The sequence below is a fragment of the Eretmochelys imbricata genome, chromosome 1 (assembly GCF_965152235.1).
Source record: "Eretmochelys imbricata isolate rEreImb1 chromosome 1, rEreImb1.hap1, whole genome shotgun sequence".
In the NCBI taxonomy this organism is placed as follows: domain Eukaryota; kingdom Metazoa; phylum Chordata; order Testudines; family Cheloniidae; genus Eretmochelys; species Eretmochelys imbricata.
The window spans coordinates 62,205,234-62,223,535 of NC_135572.1; the positions used below are offsets into that span (position 1 = coordinate 62,205,234).

At 38.9% G+C, this 18,302-nt stretch overlaps 1 protein-coding gene across 6 annotated transcripts in view; it reads left to right on the forward strand.

Moving 5' to 3' along the window:
• Positions 1–18,302, forward strand: part of TSC22D1 (TSC22 domain family member 1) — a 140,542-nt gene that overhangs the window by 106,293 nt on the left and 15,947 nt on the right. The window contains exons 1-3 of one of the 6 annotated variants that reach the window (XM_077811792.1): positions 11,498–11,771; positions 11,896–12,049; positions 13,280–13,313. The exons of 3 other annotated variants lie outside the window; for them this stretch is intronic. In XM_077811792.1, coding sequence (XP_077667918.1) covers positions 13,288–13,313 — 26 coding nt within the window. In that variant the 5' untranslated portion in view covers positions 11,498–11,771; positions 11,896–12,049; positions 13,280–13,287. Of the gene's footprint in view, positions 1–11,496; positions 11,772–11,895; positions 12,050–13,279; positions 13,314–18,302 lie in introns of those variants that run through there. 2 more of the 6 variants (XM_077811800.1, XM_077811777.1) reach the window with 2 other exon arrangements.

An 18,302-nucleotide genomic window follows, 5' to 3' on the forward strand; every position in this document is an offset into this window, starting at 1 on the left:
CAAAACCGACTTGCATGGCTTTGAAATCTTAAGGGTATACACAAATGTTGATTAAATGGGGCTATATTACACACCCCATACAGTGTTGCAATTGTTGTAGTTTTTGTGCATGTAAAAACTCAAAGGTAATGTTGCATTGATTAATATATATGTATTTACTTAGCTGTTTTTTTTAAAGAGATGGAAAAGGAGGTTTGCTTGTCTGAATTTGTGATACTGAAATTACAGATAGCATTCAAATTTTGTCTCTTCTGGGTTTGAGTAACAATGTGAGCAGAAGATGCAGGCAGGTCACCTTTATCCAGATGGCTATATCTGTCAAATACTGGTAAGAACATTGAAAGTAAAATCTGAAGGAAAAAGGAAGCATGTAGCTGAATATCCTTCTATACTGGTGACATTGTAGTCTTAAACATCACAAATCTTTCAAAGTGGTTTCATTTAACACGAACAGGAAGGGTAACGCTGATAACTTAGATAGCACGGGGGGTAGGTGCTTTAGCTGTGTCCTAGATATATGTTTCTACAAGATCCCATAACTATGAGGCGCTTTGGGAAAGATGAGCAGTTTCCTATCATGTTACCCTTTGGAACTTCTCTTAGAGGAAGGAACAAACTCATTGAAAGAGCTGCTTCATCCAGTCTACGTGATCCTGCTAATGAGCAAATATCTTGTGGTGAATGGCTTTTGATTGTTAGCTCTATCAGCATGGACACCTTGGACCACATCCTTTTGCAGGTTCAATTTAGCTCCACTGACTTACCTTTAACCCTTGCCAGGCGATCACCTTGAGGCCAATACAATCCTAGTTCCATGCATGGGTCTCACTCCTGATTCTGCTGCTGAGCAAAGGAGGAAGTCAAACAAGAAACAAACTTTTTGTTTTTATTTTTAAAAAATTACCATTTTAATTTAATTATTTTTGAAAAAGGGTAACTTTTCATGAATATTTAAAAAATTTTAAACATCTCCATTGAGGGGGATTAAATATGTCTGTACTCTGAGTATATCTACACTACGTTTAGACACCCCCGGCTGTCCTGTGCCAGCTGACTCGTGCTCGCAAGGCTTGGGCTGATGGCTAATGTCAAAAGAATTTTCCCTAGTAAGAACTGTAACTAATTCTTGTGTAAGTGTGGTGTGGCTAGCTCCTCCAAAATGGAGACATTTCTAACTCTTGTCATAATGGAGCCTAGTCTGACTGTGCTGGCTTTAGTCAGCATGTAACAACATGGGTCTGTCTCATACACTGGTCCTAACCCTCTAAATTGGGGACAACTGGTCATAACCCCATAAACATAGCTCAGGTCGCACTGTGAATATGGTGAGAAAAATTAAAAACACAAATCTTTGTTCCCTTCTGATCTAACTACATATGCTCAAATTGTCTCAAATCCAGCTGTCCTCATGAAAGATAAATTGACAGCCCCTCGTAGGAAGAAATGCCTAACTGTGGTGCTGTGCTGTGCTAGTCCAGGTTACCTAGTTCCATTGGTCTAGATTTCACAGGTGCTATGACGAAGTAAGATAATTTTCTTTTAGGACAGCGCAGGTAGGATAAAGAGGTCTTATCTATAGGTGGAAGGTGGGCAGAGTTAAGGTTGGTTTGTTAGAATCTTAAACGTAGTCCCATAGATTATTTTTTTAAATCTAGGAATGTTTTAATGGGTGATAGTCCCTCAGGGTTCGAAATTTATCTTAATTTCTTTTGTTATACATTTTCCTTAAATTTTTTTTGGAGGTTAGAGGAGGCAGAGTTTGGAGGGGAGTGAATTTTTTTTCATGCTGTTGTACCTCAAACAGCTGAATAGATTTTGTTGTAATTTCAGATAGTCCTGTCTCTCTTGTCTTGCATTCATGAATGTTGTGGTACAGGTTCTGCTAGTTACACTAGTAGAATTTAAAGCATCCACAAAACTCCAATTGTGGTCCCTCAATGGGATTTACTTTATGTGGTAATTTTATCTTGATTACAGTTGGTTACAAATATGTGTTTTTGCAAAATTGTAAGGTGTAGGGACTGTTTCAGATCTGACCTAGAAATTCTGATACATGTATATTTTAGTGGCGAGGCTTGATAATTATAATTCATTATTTGGTGGTTTAGCCACAAAATTAATGGACAGCATCCAGTTCATTCTGAATGAACCATCCAGAGTTCTGACCAGGTTCAGGGTGGTTTTGCATTACGGACTTTTAAGCTTCAACAGGATTTATAAGTGAAATACATCTCGCATTTTGCAAACATCTGTACCAACAGCAGCCAAGAAAGAAATTTAAAATTAAATAGGATGTATGTAAATTTTTAATGCTTATTTAGCTGAAAGTTTTCTTATCTTTTAGATTTGGCTATCCACATTTTTGGAGATGAGGGGTGGAGAAGGGAAGGAGATGAGCAGAGATGCATGCCTAGGGGACACAAGGGAGACTAAGTAATATCTCTCTTTTGTTTTGTTGGTTCTAATGCTGGATTGAAACACAGATCTCTTCTGTAACTGAAGAATCAAGAGTATTGATTGAAAATGTGGGAGTAGCAAAAGTTCAAGTGGGTGGGTTGTTTTGTTTTTTTTTTTCTTTTTTAAACTCACACCAAAAAAAAAGTGCTTGCACTGAGAATGAAACAGGTATTTCAGACATGCTTCCTGCTTTGGCATCTCTATGCTGGTTTCTGTTACAATATCCTGGTTATGATCTATAAAGCAGTTATGGGCAGGATTCATCTTGGTTTTTCTGTCTTACTTTGTTTCCTTCCTTTCTCCCTTAGTTTGCTTGCTTCAATCCTCAGAGCAGGGATCATTTCACCGCTTAGTTAAAATGAATGTCTTATGAAGCCAGAACCTTTTTCATGTAGTGCACTGCATTTTTTAAAAAAACCTTGCAGCATCTGAATATCAGAATTCCGAAACATTCTGTTAAAGTATATCTTGTAGATTTCACTTTGCAATAAAATTAAAATTAAAATATCAAGGAATACTAAAATGTTGAGACAGAGCATGGATTAAATGTTCAATGTATTGTATTTCATGAGAGAATAAGTGATGATTTAAGCTTGCTAGACTTTTTGAAGAAATAGTGTTTAGACACCTGTGTGAGTGCATAATTGCAAAACATGCTTTTGGGATTCTAAATGATTGTGGTTTATTGGTGGATATCAGTCCCAAATCATCTGTTTTGTTAATGAGACGTTTAAGGCTAAGTATTAAAGATTATTTTTTATACAGTTAAGAACCACCAGAAGGGTTCAAGTGGTTTGTTTTAATGTTTTCTGTCTCTTAAAGTGCTGATGTTTGCAATAGAATTTTAAATTCATTGTTAATTTGTTGCTTCACATCAAAACTGATGTTTTATTAGAAAGCTGTGATCTTATTTCTTTAGAGTGAAAATTCGCTTGCCTTCCACTTGATGCTTTTCAATATAATAATGTCTGAATTTCTCAAAAAGCCATATTTGTCTGTAGTACATGGAAGTGAAACTTGATAGTGATTGTTATCTAAAAGTGTTTACTACACATGGGTACTGCAACTAACTCATTGATGTGTATCACACTCAGGAGTTCATGCTTGAACTGTTAATTTCACTGAGATTGACGCAAACAGTAAACTTCCCTAGTCGAATGACAATTTTGGCAAAAAACAAAACTCTCGTGTACAATGGGTGTAACATCTTGATCCACCATATCTATTCTTGAGATGTGACATCCACTGTGGAAAACAAATTAAAAACGTTAGGTACCCTGACACTACCATGCACTAAATCTTGTTTTTGTATCGTTCAAGGCTAACTTGCCTATATCTGACATCCTAGTGTACCCACATTGGTAATTCATCTGTGTGCAAACTGTCACTTTATATAAACAGCCAGAATGGTTCAGGACAAAAGAGGAGAAACATAGCTTGGTGATGAATTCTTGAATCTGACAGAGGAAGAAAGAAGATCCTTGTACTTGAGGCATTTTCAGTTGTAGCTAGAGGCTGTTTTTCAAAGCAGTAAAAAATGTTCCATCACTTAGTTAACCCGGCTGATTTAAGATTTCTTCTTAGTTTCTATTACCTGTAAATTGTTGACCTTCACATACTGAGTGTAGAGAATCCCAGCACTGAGCAATACTTCTAATTAGTTGAACACACATTGCAACTTGAATTGGGAAATTTATGGGAATGTTCAGAAGCAAAATCCCCTATCCTATTCTCAGAGCAGCCCTACTGTAGCCAGTTATGGGTGTTTAAAATAGAAGTCAGTCTCAACATGGTAACTAATGAACCCTTCTCAAGTTTAATCTGTCTTTAGTTTTATGAAGTTGACATATAAGATAAATAAAATAGACTCCATTGGAGACAGAACAATTCCGGTAATTAGAAAGTAATGGATCAGAATTATTAACAGATTGTACACTGACAACATGTAGAGAATGCATTGCTCAAGACCAGCTTAGAATTAGCTGGTGAAATGTTTAAGAGGTGATTGGAAGTGGGGATGGAGGAAGAAGAATCGGTAATATTGCTTGTGTGCGCGCGCGCAGGGGGGGAGGCATGGCTGTTTGTTTGAGCCTGAACAGTGCCCACTGCTGTACAGTATGGAGAGGGGGTGTGGTGTAATGGGCATTTCATGGAATACAAGCAAAAAATCTCCCTATAACACATCTGTTAAGTGTTCATTGCCAAGCTGACTATGTCATGGATGTAGTTAGCAGCAGCAGCGAGAATTATAAGGATTGAAATTGCAAGATCAGAAGTTGCATGTTTTTAGCACAGATGTAGGGCCTCTCTAAAGCCTTTAGTGTCTCCTGCAAAATTTAAGTTTTCATTTATATAACCGTTCTAGCCCTTCTGACTGTGAAGAGAGTTGTTTTTGAGCTAGTGAAATACTGCCTGTCAGACAAAATGAGATGATAGGTCTGAGTGTGACCACCCCATTTATCTCAATGGAGTGTTAACTCTGGAGGCCAAGGATAGCAGTGTCAGCAATGCCTACATCACTAGCTTGATATGTCTGTTTAAATTATAAGCAATGTGCTTTATCCAAAGGGATGGAAAGCATTTAAAGAGACACAATAAAAAGGCGGCCAACTTTATAGATGTCAAATAAGCACATTTTATCCAAGACTTGTAAAATGTATTCACCCAGGCAAGTAGGAAGCTTGTGAAGTGTTGTCCAAAGAATTCTCTTACCAACCCTCTGGAAAAGCTATAGGGTGGCCCAGTAGCTAGTGTCTCCCCTCTAGCTCACTAGTAGAGTACACCCCCATTATAACAGAACACTGAGGGGAGGGGTAGAGTAGCAAAGACAACCCTCGCCCCTGCTCTTACCCTTTGGATCCTTGTTGCAGCCTGGAACGTGTAAGGTAAAAATTAAGTAGCAGAGAAATTTCCTCTCTTCCAGCAGCCATAGAGGATGTGGTGGAGGGAAGCGGCTTCATCTAGCTCAGACACCTACTTGCTGGAGACTGAAGCCCTTAAGATCGATCCAGGGATTGTACCCTGACAGGAATCCCGGCACTCTCCTTTGTCCAGCAGCTTGGTAGCAGAAGGTTGGATTCTCACATAGGCATTGTCCCTGGTCACTGTCCCCCACACACAACCTCTCATGTTTATTTGTGTTCAGTGGTTTCAGGTGTCCTCCACATACAGCGGATTTGACAGAAGTATGAGAGAAGATTGATGGGGTGATTTAGGAAAGAATAATACAGTGTTGGAGAAGTGGGAGCAGAAAGGAGAGGGGAAATAGAGAGGAAGTAGTAGAATACAAAGGAAAAGAAAGATATAAAGGTGGGATAGAGGGAAGGAAGGCACACTTGACATGTGAAGCTGCTGATGGCCCTTATTCCCCAGGTGTGGACTGTGGCCACAGTCTGATCAAAGGATAGATACCATCAAGTAATCCATCCCATCACCCAACTCCAACAGCTGGCAGTCAGAGGCTTAGGGATACCCAGAGCATGGGGTTGCATCCCTGAGCATCTTGACGTAGTCATTGATGGACCAAGCCTCCATGAACTTATCTAATTTTTTTTTTAACCCAGTTATACTTTTTCAACATCCCCTGGCAAGGAGTTCCACATGGTGACTGTGTGTTGCATGAAGAAGTACTTCCTTTTGTTTGTTTTTAAACCTGCTGCCTATTAATTTCATTGAGTGCCCCCGAGTTCTTGTGTTATGTGAAGGGATAAATTAAACTTCTGTATTCTTTCTCCACATCAGTCAAGATTTCATATACCTCTATCATAGGGCCCCCCCTTATCTCTTTTCCAGGCGGAACAGCCCCAATCTTTTTAATTTCTCTTCCTACAGAAACTGTTCCATATCCTTAATCATTTTTGTTGTCCCTTTGTTTACCTTTTGCAGTTCTAATATATTTTTTGAGATAAAGCAACCAGAACTGCACGCAGTATTCAAAACGTAGACGTACATGGATTTATACAGTGGCATGATATTGACTGTCTTATCTCACTTTCTTTAGGGTTCCTAACATTCTCTTAGCTTTGACTGCCACTGTGCACTGAGTGGATGTTCTCAAGGAACTACCCATAAGGACTCTAAGATCTTTCTTGAGTGGTAACAGCTGATTTAGACCCCCATTATTTTGTATGTATAGTTGGGATTATGTTTTCCAATATGCAGTACTTTGCATTTATCAATACTGAATTTCATCTGCTATTTTCTTGCTCAGTCACCAAATTTTGTGAGATCCCTTTGCAACTTTTCGCAATCTGCTATGGACTCAACTATCTTGACTAATTTTGTATTGTCTGCAAACTTTGCCACTTAACTGTTTGCTCGGTTTTCCAGATTGAGGCATAATTTCCCTTTATAAAAACTATGATGATTCTCCCCAACAGATTGTGTTCATCTATGTGTCTGATAATTCTGATCTTTACTAAAGTTGCATCTAATTTGCCCAGTACTGAAGTTAGGCTTACTGGCCTGTAACTGCTAGGATCGCCTCTAGTCTTTCTTTTAAAAAAAAAACAAAAAACTGACCTTACATTAAATATGCTCCAGTTATCTGGTACAGAAGCTGATTTAAGTGATAGGGTAAGCCCCTTTGTTTTTCAGTTTAAACTGATTTTTACTGAAAATTTCCCAGGTTTTACAAAAAATATTTTTTTCAGATTTTCGCCCTACTTCCTAAGGAGTGGAAGATGGGAGGGATTAGCAAGGAAAGCTACCTTATTGAGGTCAGAACACGTAGGGATAAAGTGAGAAAGGTCAAAGTGTAGAGTTGGACCTTGCAAAGAGAATTAAAACCAATAGTAAAAGGTTCTATAGCCATATAAATAAGAAGAAAACAAAGAGAGAAAAAGTGGGACTGCTAAACACTGAGGATGGAGTGGAGGTTAAGGATAATTTAGGCATGGCCCAATATCTAAACAAATACTTTGCCTCAGTCTTTAATGAGGAGCGTAGGGATAATGGTAGGACCACAAATGGGAAGGAGGATATGGAGGTAGATATTACCACATCTGAGGTAGAAACCAAACTTAAACAGCTTAATGGGACTAAATCGGGGGGCCCAGATAATCTTCATCCAAGAATATTAAAGGAACTGGCACATGAAATTGCAAGCACATTAAAAATTTTTGCTAATGAATCTGTAAACTCAAGGGTTGTACCGTATGACTGCAGAATTGCTAACATAGTTCCTATTTTTAAGAAAGGAAAAAAAAGTGATCCGGGTAACTACAGGCCTGTTAGTTTGATATCTGTAGTATGCAAGGTCTTGGAAAAATTTTTGAAGGAGAAAGTAGTTAAGGACATTGAGGTCAGTGGTAATTGGGACAAAATACAACATGGTTTTACAAAAGGTAGATCATGTCAAACCAACCTGATCTCCTTCTTTGAGAAGGTAACAGATTTTTTAGACAAAGGAAACGCAGTGGATCTAATTTACCTTGATTTCAGTAAGGCGTTTGATACCGTGCCACATGGGGAATTATTAGCTAAATTGGAAAAGATGGGGATCAATATGAAAATTGAAAGGTGGATGAGGAACTGGTTAAAGGGGAGACTGCAACGGGTCACACTGAAAGGTGAACTGTCAGGCTGGAAGGAGGTTACTAGTGGAGTTCCTCAGGAATCGGTTTTGGAATCAATCTTATTTAATCTTTTTATTACTGACCTTTGCACAAAAAGTGAGAATGTACTAATAAAGTTTGCGGATGACATGAAGCTTGGAGGTATTGCCAATACAGAGAAGGACTGGGCTATCATACAGAAATATCTGGATGACCTTGTAAACTGGAGTAATAGTAATAGAATGAAATTTAATAGTGAAAAGTGCAAGGTCATGCATTTAAGAATTAATAAGAATTTTTGTTATAAACTGGGGACGCATCACTTGGAAGTAACAGAGGAGGAGAAAGACCTCGGAGTATTGCTTGATTACAGGATGACTGAGCCTCCAATGTGATATGGCCGTGAAAAAAGCTAATACGGTCTTGGGATGCATCAGGCGAGGTATTTCCAGTAGAGATAAGGAGGTGTTAGTACCGTTATACAAGGCACTGGTGAGACCTCATCTGGAATATTGTGTGCAGTTCTGGTCTCCCATGTTTAAGAAAGATGAAATCAAACTGGAACAGGTACAGAGAAAGGCTACTAGGGTGATCCAAGGAATGGAAAACCTGTTTTATGAAAGGAGACTCAAAGAGCTTGGCTTGTTTAGCCTAACCAAGAGAAGGCTGAGGGGAGATATGATTGCTATCTATAAATATATCAGAGGGATAAATACCACGGAGGGAGAAGAATTATTTAAGCTCAGTACCAATGTGGACACAAGAACAAATGGATATAAACTGGCCATCAGGAAGTTTAGACTTGAAATTAGATGAAGGTTTCTAATCATCAGAGCAGTGAAGTTTTGGAACAGCCTTCCAAGGGAAGCAGTGGGGGCAGAAGACATATCTGGCTTCAAGACTAAGCTTGATAAGTTTATGGAAGGGGTGATACGATGGGATAGCCTAATTTTGGCAATTAATTGATCTTCAACTATTAGCGGTAGGTATGCCCAATGGCTTGTGATGGGATGTTAGATGGGGTCTGGTTCCCTCTCATTGGCTGGGTCTGAGGCCACCGCCTCTCTGAGGCGTGCCCCTCGGTGCTCCCTCCCCACCAGGGTAGGGTCCTGCGCGTCCGGTGTGGCACCCTCCCCAAGGTCAGGGCGCAGTGCCCCTCGCTGGCTCTGGCTATGGGTCACAACCAGGGTGGTCTGGGGGTTGCTTGGCCAGTCCTATAAGTGTGTCTCCCCCCCTCCCCCATCAGAACCTCAGTGGGCAAATGGTGGTGCACCCCCATGTCCTTGGGGCCCTCCTTTGCCTGATGAGACACGAATGGGAGGGGAAGGCCACTCCCAATGGAGAGTCAGTGGTTTGTGTGACAGGCCGATGCCCATTAGCGACCTCCATAACAGCTGTTTAAAGTGTTCGGGGGAGACCCATGGAAAGGACAAGTATAGAATCTCCGGTAGAGCAGTACTGCATGCTGCTAGATTGTGAACTCAGAGTCCACCTGTTGTTCAAGATGTTTTGCTCATGTCTATTCCCTTACCTGCCCCCTGCAAAAACAATAAACCCAATTTCTTTTGTTATGCTAGATTTGCTGTCAAACAGTAGTTCCTTTAAACTGGTGTGGATTCTTCAAACTGGGCCAGACTCTTGTCACCTGAGCAACCACACAGCCAGCCTTGGATGACCCAACAGTAATACAAATAATAAATATACTGTGCCCTGTTTGAGGTTACCTGTTTGTGGGGCCTAATCAAATATATCCATATAGGGAAAAGTGTATGGAGGAAATATATATTATCTAGTAGTTAAAGCACAATATTCTGATTCAAGAAGTTTACATTTTGTTCTCAAGTTTGTTACTGATATGCTGTGTGAATTTGGGCTCAGTTTCATTTGTAAAGAGAGGAATAGTAGTTAGTTGAAAGCGGTGTTAAGGTTAATTCCTTATCATTCGTAAAGTGCTTCGAGATCCTTCAGTGGAACCTATTCTGGAAGTGCAAATGATTATTACATTGCCCTGTAAGTTTGCTATCCTGCACCACTTTTAGTTTCTTGTCCTGGACTTCCCAGACAAACAAGCTAATTTCTAATTCTCGAGCTCATGCATAGAGCATAAATATGAGTTACATGTGACATCATTCAGTTTTCTGTAACAAGTTGCAGTACTGTAAACTTTTTTACTAGAAGCATTATGCATAACCATATAAAGTATCACAAAATGTATCTGATGTGTCAAACCATTGCAGGATGATGATCAGGGATCCTACAAATCTGTTTGCCACAGAAAAAAACAGAATTTACATTTTTACAGAGAATCTTTAGCTTTTACGTTTTGTGGGAAAAAAATTAATAATTAAAGTTTACTGAAAGTATCCATGTCATTTACGCAATGCATACAACCTCCCCCTCTTGTTGATTTTTTTTTTTGAATGTGCTTTAAATTTACAGTGGTAACGTGTTTAGTCAATCTAATTGGGACCAGGGACAGATTGAATAATCAAAAATTGGGATAATCAGGAGAACTGGCAAAGAGCTTTCTATCCCTTATTTTAAGATGGCTGGCGGGGGGGCTTTGTCTGATTGCCTGAGCCCCAACCGCTGTCAGCCCTGGACAGCTGGTGGTTCGATTAATACGGAGAGCCGGATAACGGAAGCTTGGATAAACAGGGTCCTGCCGTATATCAATAAAACATGTTCAGCTGATACTTTTATATATTGTGGCTAGGGAAACTAAAGGTCGGTGTTTCATTTTAATCAGAAAAATGTGAATTTTTGTTTGAGAGAATTTTGGGGTTTTTTATCATGGGAAAGCTAGGATCCCTGATGCTTGTGAGCTTGGATTTTTCAGTTTATTAGAAACAATACCTTGGTACTATAAGTGTATTAGAAATACTAGAGAGAAATGCATTTGTGTTAGGAAGAATTTAGAATTTCAGCTTGAAATTTCAATTGTCACGTGTGTTACGTGAACGGTTTGGTAGGGAGAGTGTCACTGTCATCATGGAGATTTACTTTATTCTAATAAGTGCAGGAACACTGTTGAGAGCCTACTTTCAGGTTGTAGTCACTAGTCATCACCATGACATAGACTCTGTTTTCCCCATGCACTTTCTGCTTACTGAAGTTTTCTACCTAATCCAGTCCTGGCACTTGTCCATGTGCTTAATTACTGCTGTTGTTTAACTACTAAAATTTAGTATGAGAGAATTTAGTATGAGACAGCGGATTTTCTTTAAGCAGAATAATGAGAACATGTAACAATTAGCATACACTACTCCAAAAAACGGAGAGCACAGGGTGACTTACTTTCAGAATTGGAGAAGTGTGCACTGCTGAAAGAAGATATACCGCCTGTGGCTGTTTATGATGATTAGGATTTCACTTCTCAAGTTGTTAATCTCTCTTGATGCTTTATGTAACAGCACATCATGTGATCTCAAGCTCTGTGACGTCATCGTTTCTGTCTTGTCTCTGTTGATCATGACCAACCACTGTTAAACACAGTAAATTTTGAATAGAAGCAAGGAAATGATCTTTAACAGCAAGGCTTTTTAATTCTTGAAAGTGCTGTTGAGTGCAGGGCTCCCAAATTAATAGTGGAATGCTAATGCTAATCTTGTAAGGTGCTTCATCGGTGTTTCATTCTGTGAGAAATCAATAGTCATACTAAATAGTCATATCAATGAAAGTGACATTTCTCCAAGAACAAAACTGTGATGGAATAGCCATGAAAGTGTTGTTTTTGGAATTGGAACAGCATCTTAAGAGGTATTTGTAAAGCTTTTATTTTCCTTTAAGATTCTTGGTTGTTTAAGCAGTTCTTAAACTTACTGTTAGTGTTTAAAAATGATATTGCTACTCTTAAATCAAGGTGCTTGTCACTTCATTAAAGGTGTCTCAAACTAGAAGCATGATACCGACTCAGAGAAGTGCTTTGCTGTGCTGAGTGATTTACTTATTTACCAAAACCACCACTCTTTGAAAAGAGCTAGACCTATCTTTGCAATTTGAAATTGAGATTTCATCAGAAACTGTTGGCAATCAAGGTATTTAGAAGCTATTTTCTTTTAAAAAGTTGTCGGCTTTATAAATTCATTGCAGGTATATAATGTGGTGACTCCTTGCTAAAATGCATAAAAAATATTTTTGTACCCTTTTAAATGACTTTTTTAACAGAAGTTTTGCAGAGTTACATATTTCCTGTTTTCTACTATTTCTTCGAACACCTACAAAGAAGAGTTGAATACATCACTTACGTTATTCTGTGTTACAAATTGGAATGATCTTGAATTGTGGTTTCATCTTCATCAAAGCACTTAATGTTTATCCTCTTTGGCCACCTGAGCAATGCTACATGATGTACTTGGGATTAATTTGCTTTACGAGTTTTGATTTTTATCTGATTCATGATTTAAAAAAAAAGAAAATCTCAAGTATTAACTTGGAGAATGTGAGGGATTATTTTACAGAGCTGAGTTAAGGTACATGTAATATTTTTCATGAAAGTAGATAAGCCTTGGTTCCTTCATGTTGCATAATTGCTATTTGCCTAGTGCAAATGAATATATTTACCTTTATGGGAAGAAATGTAATATAACATTTTACATTTCCAAACACAAATAATGGGTGTTACATTTTTTAACAGACCCTGTGATGACATGTAGGATTTTCTGGATTGAGTAAGTTGGAGGGTAGATTCCTGCCCTCCCTTGCCCCTTCCCCACCCCCCAAACATATGAAAGCAACTTTCATACCCTTTGTTCAGGATACTAGTCTCGGTATTAGTTGCTGTGTGATCATAGTGTGAATAGAGGATAAATAATAATAATAGCTTCTTTGCTTATGAAAATTTGCTGTTGGTTTTGCCTTGCCCAGAAAATCTGGCATAATATACTTCGTTGTTCTTATTGTATTCAGGAACACTGAAATGGTAACTTAACACATGCCCTCTGAAGGTGTTTTCACATCACTGCCTTTAATAATGTCTTTAGAGAAAGAGTAACTTTTTCTCCATAGCGTGAGTGGAGTCTTTTAAAAAAACAAACAAAAAAAAGAAAATCTCAAGTATTAACTTGGAGAATGTGAGGGATTATTTTACAGAGCTGAGTTAAGGTACATGTAATATTTTTCATGAAAGTAGATAAGCCTTGGTTCCTTCATGTTGCATAATTGCTATTTGCCTAGTGCAAATGAATATATTTACCTTTATGGGAAGAAATGTAATATAACATTTTACATTTCCAAACACAAATAATGGGTGTTACATTTTTTAACAGACCCTGTGATGACATGTAGGATTTTCTGGATTGAGTAAATTGGAGGGTAGATTCCTGCCCTCCCTTGCCCCTTCCCCACCCCCCAAACATATGAAAGCAACTTTCATACCCTTTGTTCAGGATACTAGTCTCGGTATTAGTTGCTGTGTGATCATAGTGTGAATAGAGGATAAATAATAATAATAGCTTCTTTGCTTATGAAAATTTGCTGTTGGTTTTGCCTTGCCCAGAAAATCTGGCATAATATACTTCGTTGTTCTTATTGTATTCAGGAACACTGAAATGGTAACTTAACACATGCCCTCTGAAGGTGTTTTCACATCACTGCCTTTAATAATGTCTTTAGAGAAAGAGTAACTTTTTCTCCATAGCGTGAGTGGAGTCTTTTAAAAAAACAAATAAATAAATAAATAAACCCCACAACCCTCTTAATTTATACATTGGGAAGCTGCTATAAAATTAGTTATCTAATATTGAGATTCATTCAGCAGGCAACTGTTTAAAAATATGTTTGACTTTTAAGTATTCTCAAACGTTGAACAGTAAATACACTATTACACTAAACTGGTATCTTAGCACTTAACAAGGCTAACAATCATTACTGATAACTCATTTCAAATGTAGCTCATGACAACAGGTTACAGTTGCTGCCCTACTCATAAACTATATATGTGAGTAATTGCACAAGCTGGGTTACTGCATATTTCCAAACTAGGAATATATTTCTCAATGTTTGGATCAATCAATCATAGCCCAGAAGAAGAGCAGCAAGCATGTGAATCATGGAAAAAAAGATTTTCTGACCTTTCTGCCCTGCAACTTGAAGCTTTGTTATAAGTGATATTCAGTCTTACATAATGCTGTTAGAAAAGGAGTACTTGTGGCACCTTAGAGACTAACAAATTTGAGCATAAGCTTTCGTGAGCTACAGCTGACTTCATCAGATGCATTCAGATTTTTTTCCACTGAATGCATCTGATGAAGTGAGCTGTAGCTCACGAAAGCTTATGCTCAAATAAATTTGTTAGTCTGTATTTGCAAAAAGAAAAGGAGGACTTGTGGCATCTTAGAGACTAACACGGCTGCTACTCTGAAACCTGTCATAATGCTGTTAGATACAATACCTCAGCTCATAAAAAGAACAGGAGTACTTGTTCTTTTTACAGATACAGACTAACAAGGCTGCTACTCTGAAATCAGCTCATAAAAACACCCATCAACAGCTGTTGTATAAACAGGATTTGTGTATACTTTACTGTGTTCCTCGTTTCAACAGGTTACCTCTTTTTATTTTGCTGCTGCTTTGAGTGATTCTCCCTATTGTATTCCACTGAGGGTTATGCATAAACCCCATGTGCCCGGAATCAGAGAATTTGAAAGTAGTGACCGTTGGTCCGCGCATGCACCCTGGCTTGCCTCATGCTTGTGTCTGAGGCAATAAACTTCAGGCTGGACCACAATATGCATATTGCTTCATTTCTCACAGAAGCATGTTGGATAATTATACTCTAGATGCTTTTTGGAAACTAGGATTGGATAATAGACATGCTGTCCACCAGTTTCAAAATAAGCAGAACCCTTTGTCTTCCTTAGTTTTTACTGGCTGCTGCCACCGCATCATTTCCCGCCTGGAAGAGATGGACACCACTGAAATATCATGTATAACTTAGAAGGGCTCATCATTACTCAGGTGTCTCTTCACTGAAGACCTTGTTGTTGCAAAGCAATCACTGTTGAACACACACAGTATAGATATAATTTAGTGTGTAATTACTAACCTGCATGTGTAAAAGATTTATTTTAAAGCCTGTCTTTATATGTGCTAGGTCTTTTTAATATAAGAGATCTGTATTTATATTACTGTCAACTCCTGGCAGTGACCACTGTAATGAACGGGTGAGGTTGTAAAACACTTTCCATTATAATGCCCATTTTCAGATGCTTATAACTTTGTGCAACAATCATTCTTTTGGCTAAAATTTTCCATGTTTGGTCTCTTGTGATGGTTTTTGAACAGCCTGTTGCTGAAGTGGCTGATTTAATGTTGCAGTTTGGCTTGGAAATAATATTCATTGAGGAACAGCGCATGACCTTGGTCCAAAAAAACCAACCTGGTGTTGATTTGATTGAATGCGTGTTTTAAAAATTACCTGTTGAGCATGAAGAGTAGAGGGTTTTTTGCTAAGCTCATTAAGTGTGCCATGAGGGAATGATGCACTGAGAGTGTATGCACAGCAAATTTAATTTTCACCATGAATTGCTTAATCCCCCAAATTCCTCCAGCCCAGCCAATGGCCACATACTTGACTATCCCAACTTCTGGCAAAAAAGGTTTCTTACTCCTGGAGCAGGTTTGAAATATTTAGTCTCTTGGAGCCACTAGTTGAAATTGAGGCAGGTTTGGTTCAAACCATTCTCTTGGAGATAGACTGTGTTCCATGCAGTTTACTACATAGAATTTTAAGAGCAGACCTTAATAATAGGATCTCTGGCTGTGTGTGGATGTTAAAATGCCCATGATACATTTAGTATGAGCAGGGGTTTGCTCTGGTGTCATCGTATAATTTTTTCCCTTCACTCCACGGTCATGCAGCAACTGGTGTGCATCATTTGGCTGCTGCCCTTTATCCCAGAGGCTGCTGCAGTTCCAGGGTGGACATGCTTTGGGCTGACAAAAAGAGTTGTATAAATGTACAATATAATCTCAGACAATAGCCTTTGTTAGCGAAGTGCTGCTCCAAACAGTTGAATTCAACATGTTGATTTCAGAAAAGGGGGAAATAAATTAACAGTGGAAATCACAAGTTAAGGTTAGGTGAACAATTCTAACACTATTCAATAATAAATATCTATAGACTTCTGTCTGCAACAATAAATTAAACTTAATCCTGCTTGTAGTGATAACCTCCCTCCAGTCTTCCTCCTTTGTTCCATTCATAGTTTAAGTCCAGAAGGGACCATTAGATAATCTAAGATGATCTCCTGTTTATCACAGGCCATTAAATTTCCCTCTTTCTCCTCTATTATTGAGCCCAATAATTTTGTGTTTGTTTAAAGCATATCTTCCGGAAAAGCATCCAGTCTTGATTTGAAGGCCTCAAGAGATGGAGAATTCACCACTTTCTTTGGTAGTTGATTCCAATGGTTAATCAGTTTCATTTTTCTTTTCTTTTCTTTTTCTTTTTTTTTTATAGTACCCTATTTCTTTTTATCTGTCTGACTTCAGTTTCCAGCCACTGGTTCATATTATGCCTTTCTCTGCTAGGTTAAAGAACCCTTTAGTATCAAGTATTTTCTCCCTGTGGAGGTACTTATACACTGTAATCAAGTCATTTCTCAGTCTTTTTGATACAAATAAAGAGATTGAGGTTTTTTTCCAGTGAGCTGTAGCTCACAAAAGCTTATGCTCAAATAAATTGGTTAGTCTCTAAGGTGCCACAAGTACTCCTTTTCTTTTTGCAAATAATCTTTGTGGCTCTTCTGCACCGTCTCCTGTTTTTTTCAACATCTTTTTTAAAATAAGGACATCAGAATTGTAAATAGCATTCCAGCATATATTGACATGTCATACTAGGACATGATCCTGGAAACCTTTATTAATATTATTAAAGCTTTGCAAGAGGGATCCCCAATAAGGTCTGTTATATTTGGACAAGTTTCAAATTGTTGGAGATGGGGGAAGTGGTGGTACGCTTCCAAGCTTCTTTCCTCAGATCATGCAGGTGTTCAGAATATGATCATATGGATTCTGCCAGGCTTCCCTCCACTGAGATTCAGATACACCCTTGGACAGGCCAGATTCAGGCATAGACTTGTACCTCAGCTCCCAGAGTCATGTGATGAAATCAAAAGTTCAGCTTTCATTTAAAAACTGGCTTGCTTCTAGCCATCGTGGTTACTCAGGAAACTTGAACGCAGTGTGTGTCCCTGAATTTGCAGAGAGCCTCTAGTAGAGGGAGTAGCAGTAGCCAGTAGAGCCAAGGAAGAATTAACATGTCCTATACCTAGCACCAGAGCAGACCATGCAGGCCTTCCCAGCTCTGGAGGTTGCCTTGAGTGGTTTTGGGGGTAGGCTTAGATGCCTCTGTGGGCTCTGTGACATTAGTTCCACATGGGTGGGGCTCAGATGTTCTCTGGGCTTTGTTTCTTTGACCATTTGTCTCCCCTGGTCAGATCAGTGGGGAGGGGATGGTACTGTAGCCTGTTTCAATGAGGACTAGATCAAAGCAGTCTAATGAATGGTTATTGTGTGTCAGCAGGGTCCACGTACAGTGCGCAGCACGCTGGTGGGGAGTAGATTTACACCCCAGCTTGCTGCAAGCTAAATAGTCATGGAGACATGCCCTTATGCCACCTACCAGTGAGGTGCCATTCAGAGTAGATGTGTACAGACCTTTCTCATGTGGTTCATTCTCCTCCATGCTTTCAGAGCATTGTAATGATTAATGGTGTTGGCATTTTAAAATTTACTGAGTTAACTCCCCATTTAAGATGAACGAGGAAGCTCACATCTTTGAGCTCTTTCAGGCATCACTAAGGCTATGGCTACACTAGCACTTTCGTTAGTAAACATATGTCACTCGGGTGTGAAAAAATGCCCCACTGAGCGACATAAGTTACACCAACAGAAGCGTCATTGTGGACTGTGCTACTGATGTAGCTACCCCTGCTCATTGGGAGTAGCTTAATTACGTCGATGGGAGAGCTCTCTCCTGTCAACATACAGCGGCTACTGCATCCATACAGATCTGCCACGGTAAGCTAGCTAGTGTAGACCCTTCTGGGGAGTGGAAGAGAAAGAGAGTTTGGTAACTAGGAAGGCTGGGGGCTTTTTTTTTAACACAATTGATTTTGGAGAATAAGATGACAATCCGCCAAAAGTGCTGGGTCAATAACCCAGCTTGACCTAGCCCAACTTAAGCCCTGTTTTGAATGAAGGATTTTTGTAAGGGTATACAAAACCTTCAGGGAATGCTGAGGACTGTTCCGTAATTAATAGGGACAATGTTAACACAAATTTAGC